Here is an 11661-nt window from a genome sequence, read left to right on the forward strand (position 1 = left end):
CGCGAATACGTCATTAATTTGTTACTCTAATTACTTATTAACTAAGAAAGTAGTAAATATTTCGTTCGTGAGTGTGTATGTGTGTGTGTGAGTGAAAATGAGTGCAAAATACAATATGGACTTCATAAAAAGCAATAGGACATTTCAAAATAGACTGGACATTAAATCTGCTGGGCCGCCTCGGCCTTTTCTTTCTCATCTTAAAACAGGAGTGCAAAACAAAAAATTAAACTTATACCTACCTGAATTTTCAAAAGTGAAATGTACAATTAAAAGAAATGGTTATGTGGATGTGGGAGACTGAATGCTTCATTTTGCTTTCCGTGTGTTGTTTTCGTTTCGGCGGAGAAGCAATTTCGCGTCAAAAAAGGAACGCAGAATGGATTTAAAATATAAATAAGGTAAAATATACTTATATTTTTTTTTACTTCCAATTGTAATAGGTACCTAATCTATTTTGCTTCCAAAATTTACTAAACCCATAAAGTGCACCACCGGGTATCTGAGGCACCAGCCGCCACTGTTGAGTACAGGACCAGACTACGGAAGCAATTCCATTGCAGAGAGGTGTGAGACAAGGAGATGTTATAAGACGATATCGTGGTTATGGCAGAATCGTTGGAAGACCTCAGCAAAATGCTGACCTCAATCGGATTTCCCAACAGGTAGGCCTCAAGATGAATATGGACAAGTTGAAAGTCATGGCCAATTCTCAGGTAGCGCCCACATCAATATCTATAGGGAACTCGATTCTTGAAGTGGTGGAAAATTACGTCTACCTTGGACAAACAGTCCAACTAGGAAGATCCAATTTCGAGAAAGAGGTCACTCGGCGAATCCAACTTGGCTGGGCAGCGTTTGGGAAGTTACGAAGCGTCTTCACGTCTGAAATTCCCCAGTGCCTCAAAACGAAAGTCTTCGAACAGTACGTGTTGCCAGTGATGACCTACGGTTCCGAGACGTGGTCTCTAACTTTAGGCCTCTTGAATAGGCTTGGAGTCACCCAGCGAGCTATGGAAAGGGCTATGCTCGGCGTGTCTCTACGTGATGGAATCAGAAATGAAGAGATCCGTAGATGAACCAAAGTAACCGATATAGCTTATCGAGTCAGTAAGCTGAAATGGCAGTGGGCCGGACACATTGCTCGAAGGACTGATGGTCGGTGGAGCAGAAGAGTCCTCGAGTGGAGACCACGTACTGGCAAGCGCACCGTTGGGCGGCCCCCCGCGATATGAACGGTCGATATAGTCAAGTCCGCGGGGAAGCACTGGATGAGGGCCGCCTCCGATCGAACAAGGTGGAAATCATTGGGGAAGGCCTATGTTCAGCAGTGCACGTCCTATGGCTGAGATGATGATGATTATATTATTTTCATACACCAAATGTACCAAAAACCTAGCTTTGCGTTCATTTAGGGAAGGTCCACTTCATTTAGGGAACTTCGTTGTCATTTTGGGAACACTCCCATCATTTTCGGGAACATCACAAAAACGGCAAATAAGTCACTATTATGTAATGCTATAATTAAATCTTGCATATTCAGCATTAAATTACCTTGAAACCTTTGTATTTATATTATTAATATATAACGCAGTGCAAAAATGTATACAATAAATTGAAATTATGGAACGAAATTTGCACAAATTGGAAATTTATGGAGAGTAATTTGAAAAATAAGGGTTTTCATTATGAAAAAAATCAAAATAATAATATTTTCTGATTTAGGAAAAGGTTAATTACAATTTCTTGAAGGGGATTCTTAAACGTGTTCGTTATATTATTATTTAAAAAATAATTAAAAGTGTTCCCGAAATGACTGTTGACCCTGTCATTATTCTTGTTAACAGGTATAATTTCTAAAATATATAATTTTGTGCGTGCCTCATCACAGGATAGGTTCATGACAAATGCCACAACAGACTCCACTTGTTAGTTTTCTTCAAAATAAAACTTAATTTCTCAGATATTTGAAAACCTAAAATGCTCACCTCTCTGAATTTGACCCGTATGTATGTATGTATGTATGTTTGTCTGTTTCTTTGTTCCCTCCTGTAGCATAAACGGCTTGATAGATTTTGATGTATGAGGTATTGTTAGAAGCGTATTAATTGCGCGATGGTTTTAGGCTATATTAAAATGTACATAGCGCCCTCTAGAGGACATAAAGACATGATCGAAAAAAAAATATTTTTTCAACTATGCCGTGTGGGGTATGAAATTAAAGGGCTTGATTAGCACATTACAAAAATATGCATATTGTAGGTAAGTGGTGAACCCTCTGCTGGTCCCCGCCTGCGATACTTTCCATTAACATTGGGGCTTGTTTTCATCTTTTTAGCGTGCAGTCGGGTTTTTTGTTTGTTTATAATTATATTTTTTTATCAAAAGTGAACGCCCTCGATCTAGCGAAATAAAGTATTTTGTACAGTGCTCCAAAATTGATAATGCGCATAGAAATCTTTGACAGATCGGTTGTTTTCGATTATGTGACACATGATATTGACTCCTATTTCTCTCGAACAAGGTGCAAAATGCAATTGTTTTTTTAAGGCTCTTGCGATTTAATGATTCGGGTGTGAAGATCTGCATGTGCATTATTAATTTTGGACTAGTGTACTCTCTTTATACCAGTCAATACCAGATAGGTTGCATATTATAATAGGCATTGCATTGACATTCCTTTTTATGATGTTTACTCATAAATATACCTTTTCAACGTTTTCTTTCATTATTGCACGGGAAAACCTAATTTACCTTAGCGTAATTGTAGAAGAACTAAATTAACCTTTTAATTATGATGAAGCAATAATTCGGATAAGATAAACAATTTGATTGATTTAAGACCAAACTAAATTAAATAATGACTTGCTTACGTAGTTGACTTTAAAATTCACGACTAATTTTGATATCAGGGGAAAAGCAGTAAAAAAAATGGTTCGGTTCACAGCCCCAAAAGCCACGGTACCTATGTCACGTTGAAACAATCAAAACGGCTATTTCGTGTAACGCCTACGCCAATCAAAAGCAACTCCATTCCACTGTAACTTGAATAGGCATTTCAGACTAATCCAGCACACTACACTTGCCAACACAATGTGAGCCGGGGCGCAGTCAATACCCATTTACCCATAAACATCCATTAACAAGGCCCATATTAACCCACCTTTCCCTCATGATAAATCCGAGCCGCCCCTTTGTTAGCCATCTCGTTATGGGCACATAACACGGCCCGTTATCTTCGTTGCTGATCAATATCCGTTCCGTTATTCGCAACTAGCAACCTGGAGCTCGTGAAATACGAACGGTGATGCCGCAGACTGCATTACAAGTTCTGCGGACGAGTGCCCGGATTCTGGTGGTGGGAGCGATTTGATTTCCACACTGTCGAAACTCACCCTTTACCTACTTATGTAAATCGTGGTTTTTAATTAATATGTTCGAAAACGCCACTGTCTGGGTAGGCTTGGACCGAAAATAACGTTTTTCCGCTTATTGACTGATTTTACGTGTTATTTAATTACTGATTTTTCACAAATGTACTGAAAAGCGTCATGTGAAACTAGTGCAGGTAGTTATTACAGCCTCGTAGCACAGAAAATACTACGCTAACTCGAATGTAAAGGCCAACTTTCCACACTCGTATTATTGTACTACAGAATAGTGCGCCGGCATATTGCAGGGATTTATGGTTCCGATTTGTAATTGCGTGAAGGAAACGTGGAAAATCTGACCAGCGGACGTACAGACAGATACATCTGTATGCATTTGGATTATCAGAGATAAGATTTTCATCAAGATCTTCCAACTCTATGTACCTACTCAAAGTGTTGTTGTACTGCTATTGAATTGTGATTTGAGTAAGGCATTGTACAATTTTTACGATACATTTTAAGTTGGGCTATCTTATACTAACGTCCTTAATAGATAATAAATGATTTCCTTTGACTGTATAAATTAATGTATATTTCTGAGTAGTCGTTTGATGAGTTTATTCCTAAATAAATTTGATATAAGTAATGTTCAATACAAAACGGTAAAGCCACACTTCTATTATGTTAAAAATTATTGGTAAAAATCTAATGCAATCGATGTGAATCCAACAAGTTAAATCAGCCAAAACTCACAAAAGTCCATAATTCAATTGTAAGCCTTTCTACCTGGACAGGGGACCCTCAATCGGCTGATGCATCGCCGAAGATATATTGCGTATACGTAATGTAATAGAATTAGGAGAGATACCGACCCTTTCCAATCCGATATCCGAAAATATGGCGAAGGGACGCCAACCACTTTCACCAAATGGTAATGTGAATAACGAGAAAAGGGAAGTGGGTAAAGAACAAGCAATTTCACCACCTGTAACTTGAAAATAGAAATAGGCAATATGAGGAATAGACCTATTTTGACGTAGTCAATACTGTTGGCTAGCAACATTAATTGTCTATGATTATCATCTATATTTCATATCATTGTCTATGTTCAACTTCCTCTTCCGTTTCTGCTCTTCACACGAAAATACACGGATCAATCACAATTCCCGTTTATTATTACTCCCACGAGCTTCAAGCACCCCCAGGGCCTACAAACCAATCACATACAGTCCACTCCGCTCCATGGTCCTTCTCGGATCGAGGGGTAAGCTGGGAAGTACGACAAACGCAAAATCCGTGCGAACTATTTTCGAGCATCGCGCCATACAAGTTCAAAAAGGGCGCCATCTTGCAGCTCCACGCAAATTATCCATCGTGGTGTGCAACAAGAACGCAGCGGAAGGTGCAATTTCGATCGTCGAGGTTGGCAAGATTGCGCTGAGATCAGCGCCACCAACAACCAATCAGCGAGCGCGAATCAGCGAGTCTGCGCTAAGAACGGTGCCATCGACCAATCGGCGCGCGCGATTCTGCGGGCCGAGAGCATCCGGCGCACGAAGATACCGCCGACTGTCAGCCGAGCCGCCGCAGCCGTCAAAGTCGCAAACAAAAGTGCAAAGCAGAAAAAATTCAACTCACGCCGCCATTTTTCGGTTCACATCGAACAATATTTTAGTATTAGTGACTATAAGTGCTAAAAGTTAAGTGGTGCAATTGTATTTACAACCAAAAATGGATTTAAAAAAGCTAAAATCCGCAAGGGGCTTCGTAAAAGGTACCATTACACGTTTATATAGCTTCGTTAGAAATGAGTTGTCACAGTTGCCGCTAGAAACTTTGAAACTTAAATTAGATAAAGTAAATAGTGCATTTCTGGAGTACGAATCCCTCAGCAAAGAAATCTTGTGCATAGATCACGAAGATTCTGAGGATTTCGCAAGTGTAGAAGACCAGTTTTATACGATTGCCACCATTTTAAACAAAGAGATAAATTCACGGTCACCACCTCAGATTCCAGCGGCAACTGTACCTTCAACTCCAGCTACAAGTGCAATAAAGTTACCTCCTATAGATATACAAACTTTCACAGGTAAATTCATAGATTATGTACCATTTATAAACATATTCATGTCACTAATTGACAACAACAATAGTCTAGATAACATCCAAAAACTGTATTATCTCAGATCATTTGTGAGAGAAGAGCCTTTTGATCTCATCAAGAACCTGCCATTGGTAGGTGAAAGCTATCAGGAAGCTCTTAAACTCCTTAAAAATAGATATGAGAATAAGAACAGAATTGTCAATGAACATATCGACGGTGGAAAGGCAAAATGGTTTAAGCGCCATGACATAAAATGTTCACCAGAGCGATTTAAAGTTTGAAATTTTCGAAAAAAAATCATATCTCTGTAATTATTCTAGCTATGGCTTTGAAAATTAAAATACGTTAAATTGAAATAGTTTTCTATGTTATTCTGTATATAAAATTAATGTACATATTCTATTTACTGAAATAAGGGACATAAGACATAGGCATCTGAAATTTCAGTCAGGTAAAATTGGCTTAAACGACATTAACATTTTAATTAAATACAAGTAAAAACAATTTAAACACCAAGGAGATTTAACCATCACACCAGGATAATGTTTTATAATAATTTATGTTACTTTAAACATTCCATAAGAATGAATTAACCGCCAGACTAAGGCAATTTATATCTAAGATGAATGACTTAAAGAATAAATGAACTTATAATTGGACCTCAGAACTCGAGAACGGTTGAACCGATTTTGGTCTAGAAACATTTGTGGAAGTCCAGGGAAGGTATAAAAGGTAAGAAGGGTAGGGTAGGGTAGGGTAGGGTAGGGTAGGGTAGGGTAGGGTAGGGTAGGGTAGGGTAGGATAGGGTAGGGTAGGGTAAGAAGCGGTACCTGCGGGCCAGCTAGATTGAAAACAAAAAAATCATAATATCTCACCAACTCGAGCAAAGAAGAGGATTTAGGATTTAGGATTGTTAATGGCTAAGTTTTAGTGGTGGTAACCCCAAAGGACTATCACAATGTGAGTTGGGTCTCAGCCGGACCGAGAACCAAATCGACCGACGATTAGTCGAAAATGGAGACACTTCTGGATGTTAGGAATAAGAGGGTTGCTGATGTCAATAGTGATCACCACTTAGTCGATGGAAAAATGTGCTTGAAGATAGCGGGAGTTTAGGAGCAGGCCACAAGATCTGCCAAAGGTGTCGTGTAAATAAGCTGCAGGACCCACAAGTTAGAAGAAAACTTAGTATCCAGATCGGCAACAACTGGCATCAAAGACGTGTTGTTAAAAATTTGCGAAGAAATAATAAGGCACAAGGAACACTTAAAGAATGAATGGATGTCTAAAGAAACATGGGATATGATCAACCATCAAGGAAGACTTAACGTCGAACAAGACGACCATTCTAAAGAAGCACTTGCGTACGAGTATTTTCTTTGTGAACTTAATCCTATCAAACGAAATTTATAAAAGGACAAACGCTGCTAGGGGTAACCCTATATCCAGCGATGGTCTCATCGGCTGCCATAGGAAACATGAAGGATCTATACAAAGCATCTTGAAGAACATTGCAACAAAACCCAGGATATCTCCTTGTTACTATGAAAGATTGACTTTCAAGATGGTATGGCCACATTGCCGAAGTTTTTAATGATCCTAACCACCACCTGGGGAGTTGGATGCAGATGCAAATATACCAGGAGCATCTTGTATCTTGATGCATAATCGTAATCATTATGATTAATAAAATCGGCAGGTCTTACAGGCTAGTCAGAGGCCTTCGGGTGGCTTGAAAACGTCTGACAGTTGGGAAGCCCACTTACCCGAAAACTCTCTCAGCACAAGATTGCTTGTGTTGGGGCCCAATAACCCGCGCTAGGCCAACGTGGTAGACTAGGCCTAAACCATTCCTTCATTGGAAGGAGACCCGTGCCCCAGGAGTGGGGACGTAATGGTTCGTGATGAGATTTATGACTATCCTGCATCTTGACAGAAATTTAAATATCCAACCCCCGAATAAGACGAATTGATACGGACCATACGATCGCTGAAGAGTGGCAAAGTACCAGGGAACGATGGATTTCCTACGGTGGCATAAAAAGCAGGATAGATGGAATATACCAGATATTGCACTCTTCAGCGATGGAGGATGATGAAGTGAAGTTAGAGAAAAGTTAATTTAATTCATGTCCAACTTTTTCCTATAAGGTTTGCTTTTCGTTGAAATACTTAATTCTGAAAATTATGGGATACAAACAGGTCGTGGTACTCGTGGTCACTGGTCTTCTATTTCGTATAATTACCTAACAATTATCAAAATCGGTTAAGTTGATCCAGAGATTTGCGCTTGGGAACACATTTTCGGTTAGATTTTTATATAGATAAGAAATCCTGTTTCTGACTAGATTTCGATATAAATTATTTATGAATAAGTTTATTTATGATATATAATTATTATTTTGTATAAAAAGTAATGTCATGTTAATACAATACAAATATTTTACATTAAGAACCATATTGTCATAGAAAAAATATTTTATAAAAAATAAATATTTGGTTGGATCCTTTTAGAGAAACGTTAAAATTCCCTACTTGCATAGAAACAGCAATTTAGGCGAAAGGATCCAAGTGCATATTTATAACTCAATAAATATTAATTATAGCAACACTATTATTTAGAACCTGTGTAAAGAGTAATATAATAGATATCATAATTTAATGTAGTTATCGGTGATATAATCAAAAAATATTTACAGTTTTATACTGGCGAACGAATCTGAGTTTGTACCTACGTAATTACGCTGCGCACGCGGCGCCAACTGTCGCATAGACGCACGTCCTCTCCCAATGAACGTCCCGGCGGGGTGCTGAAGCGACACCTTTCCAACCGGTCCTATTTATATTATTGGCGTTTTCACACAATATCCTTCTGGATATAACAGCTTAAACACCATAGACCGCTTCATTGCGATTCTTTTGAATTGTTTTATATCACTTATATCAATTATCTACAAATCGCAAAAAGCTGCTTAAGTGCCAATTGTACCACTAATCAGATTTAGGTAAAGTTGTATTAACCGCCAAACGCCGCGAGTAAGGCTGACTGGTAAAATGGTTTAAGTGCCAGTATGGCTTCAAATTACAAAATTGTAAAATGTATTAAGTGATTTTATGTTATTTTTGACCAGAAGGCATTTTGTTTTATATCAATTACGCAATCAGGTAGGTCGCTTAAGTAACTAATGATACAAATTCACATTAGTTCAAAATGAATTAAGTCACAATGTTTTACTGTTTTAGTGAGGGTACAATGTTTTATATAACTTTAGTTTTGATCAAGTATGTTTGAACATACAAATGACTAAAAAAGTGGCTCTTAATACAAGAAAAAAGTATTAAGATTTCCAAAATCACCGTTGTCTTAAGCGCCAAAAAGTGCTCAGATCGAAACGAGACCCGCACCATTCGAAAGAGAAAAATCAGGCGATTCCAACGGTATATATAACTCATATTCGCCAAAAGTGGCGGATAATACATTTTGCCTTTCCACCGTCGATATATGCAACCTTCTAGATTTGAGGACCGTAGGAAAATCAACAGCAGGCAACTTAAGAGAGTTTGTATCAGCTATTAGGCAACAAGTAGCCGCCATAAAAAATCACAATCCAAACATCATATACTGGGATCACATACTAACATGTATAATTCTGCGCAAATTAGATGGTTATACGTCTCGGGCATATCAACTCGAGCGGGACCTGGACGCCGAACCCAGCCTGGAGGATTTACTCTGCTATCTGGACAAAAGGGCTCTGGCGCTGGAGGGCACCGACCAGGGTCTTCACCAACAACAACCCCAAGCAAGATACGGGAAGGTAGCAGCACACGCAGCCGCAGCTGACAAGCCGCCAACCTGCTTAAATTGTAAGTCGACAAATCATAAGCTATTCAATTGCAAAAAATTCCAGCTGATGGCGAGCAAGGAGAGGATAGATTTTGTTAAACAAAATAAGCTGTGCAATGTCTGTCTTGGTGCGCATTTTTCAAAGTGTAGGTTTCACTTCAGATGTGCTGAGTGCAAAGGACCCCACAACACTCTGGTGCATTACAATGAGCCTGCCCTCGCACCTCCTGTTACTTTAACAGGCAATAATAACAGTAATGTACTTTTACCCACAGCTAGAGTGAAGGCTATTGCAAAGGATGGTACAGAGGTTCATTTCAAAGCACTACTGGACAGTGGATCTCAAGTTTCAATAGTCACCTCAAAACTAGTCCAGCTCTTGGGTTTAACTCCCAAACAAAGTGCCACAAATATAATAGGCATATCAAATGCAAAGAACCATTTGAAATACTGCGTCCCGTTGGAGATTCATTCACTGAAATCAGCCTTCAAGACCACAGTAACCTGTCACGTCACCGATCAGATTACCTCTCAACTGCCCCAATCTAAAATCAATTTAGATGAGTTACAGCTTCCATCTAACATTGAATGGGCAGACGAGCAATTCAATGTGCCAAGTGACATTCACATGTTAATGGGTGCCAACATAATGTTTCAGGTGCTACTGCCGGAGAAGAGCAGTGTGACTCCTGCCAACAACAGCGGGAAGCAGTCGCCAGCTCAGAATGATCTGCACATCTTTAACACACACTTCGGCCACATCATCGGAGGGAGTCTGCCAACAGGTTCCATTAAGGGTCAAATATTATGTAATAAGGTAGTGCTAAAATGTGAAATGGATCTCAATGAAACACTAGGCCAATTTTGGACAAATGAAAAAGTACCTGAAATATTTTCAGAGAAGTCTCCAGAACATGAGCTCTGTGAGCAAATATTCCAAAATTCAGTAGAACTCAAAGATAAACAGTTTCAAGTTCCATTGCCCTTGAAATTACCTCTGTCTGAAGTAAAAGAGACACTAGGTGATTCATTTAATTTGGCTCTGAAAAGATTTCATAACTTAGAAAAGAAATTAATGGCAAACCCAGAGCTATTCATGCAATATAAACAATTCATACATGAATTTTCATCTCTTGGTCATGGTCACTATGTCGACATTGAGATGTATGACATCAATAAACAGGCAGCTTACTACATGCCTCACCATGCAATAATTAAGCCAGAGAGTAAAACAACAAAAGTACGCTCGGTGTTTGATGCGAGCATGAAAACAAACAAAAAAGTATCATTGAATGACTTACAGTTGAATGGTCCTGTGGTTCAGAGAGATCTATTTGATATTATGCTGTTGTTCAGATTAGGTAGGTATACCATTACCTCAGACATCAAGCGCATGTTCAGGAACATCCTGGTAGATCCAGCGTTCACATCGCTGCAAAATATTCTCTGGAGGGACGATCCCAGTCAACCAATAAAATGCATTAGACTAGATAGGGTAACCTATGGTCTCAAGAGTTCGAGTTATTTAGCTACTAGATGTTTAATAGAACTAGCTAACAGGTATGAGAATGAATATCCCTTAGCTGCATTCATACTAAGGAACAACACTTATGTCGACGACGTGTTGTATTCTCACAATGATTTAGCCACAGTACGTGAAGCTAAACAACAATTATGCTCGTTATTGAGTTTAGGCAGTTTTAACACTCATAAGTGGTCCTCCAACAACGAGTTGGTTTTGTCAGATATACCATTGGAGGATCAACACTTTGACAGTATTGATTTGCAAAAAGACAACTACAATATGAAAACCCTAGGTCTTCAGATTAATACTAAAGAGGATAATTTTATCATAACTTCACCAGGAACGTTCGATACAAATCTACTCACAAAAAGAAGCATACTTAGTTATATAGGTAGGTGCTACGATCCGATCGGTTTCATAAATCCGATAATAGTAGTAGCAAAATCAATAATGCAGAAGTTATGGATCAACAACACAGATTGGAATTCATGCCCTCCAACTGATGTAGAAAGGGAATGGATCCAATTCACCGAAGACTTAAGAGTCATGGAACCAATTCAAATCAATAGAAATGTAAGGTTTTCAGACGAAGACACAGTGGAGTTGATCGGGTTTGCAGATGCATCCAGTTCCACGGCACACGGTTGTTGCATCTATCTGCGAGTAACCACCCCAACAGGTAATACCACGTTACATCTACTCTGTTCTAAGTCTAGAATAAACCCTATACAATAAAAGGGGATGACAGTGCCAAGGCTCGAATTGAATGCCGCACTATTGTTATCTAAATTAATGTCGAAAACATACGACACAT

The 11661-nt window shown here is 38.9% G+C and overlaps 1 protein-coding gene across 1 annotated transcript; it reads left to right on the plus strand.

The window, feature by feature from the left end:
• Positions 1-4824: 4824 nt before the first annotated feature.
• On the plus strand, positions 4825-10756 carry LOC105389654. The gene is made up of 3 exons (XM_048629089.1): positions 4825-5145; positions 9139-9342; positions 9981-10756. The coding sequence occupies exons 1-3, from the start codon at positions 5103-5105 to the stop codon at positions 10049-10051; spliced, it is 318 nt and encodes a 105-aa protein (XP_048485046.1). The 5' UTR covers positions 4825-5102; the 3' UTR covers positions 10052-10756.
• Positions 10757-11661: the final 905 nt, after the last annotated feature.

Source organism: Plutella xylostella, chromosome 22 (genome assembly GCF_932276165.1).
Source record: "Plutella xylostella chromosome 22, ilPluXylo3.1, whole genome shotgun sequence".
Taxonomy (NCBI): domain Eukaryota; kingdom Metazoa; phylum Arthropoda; class Insecta; order Lepidoptera; family Plutellidae; genus Plutella; species Plutella xylostella.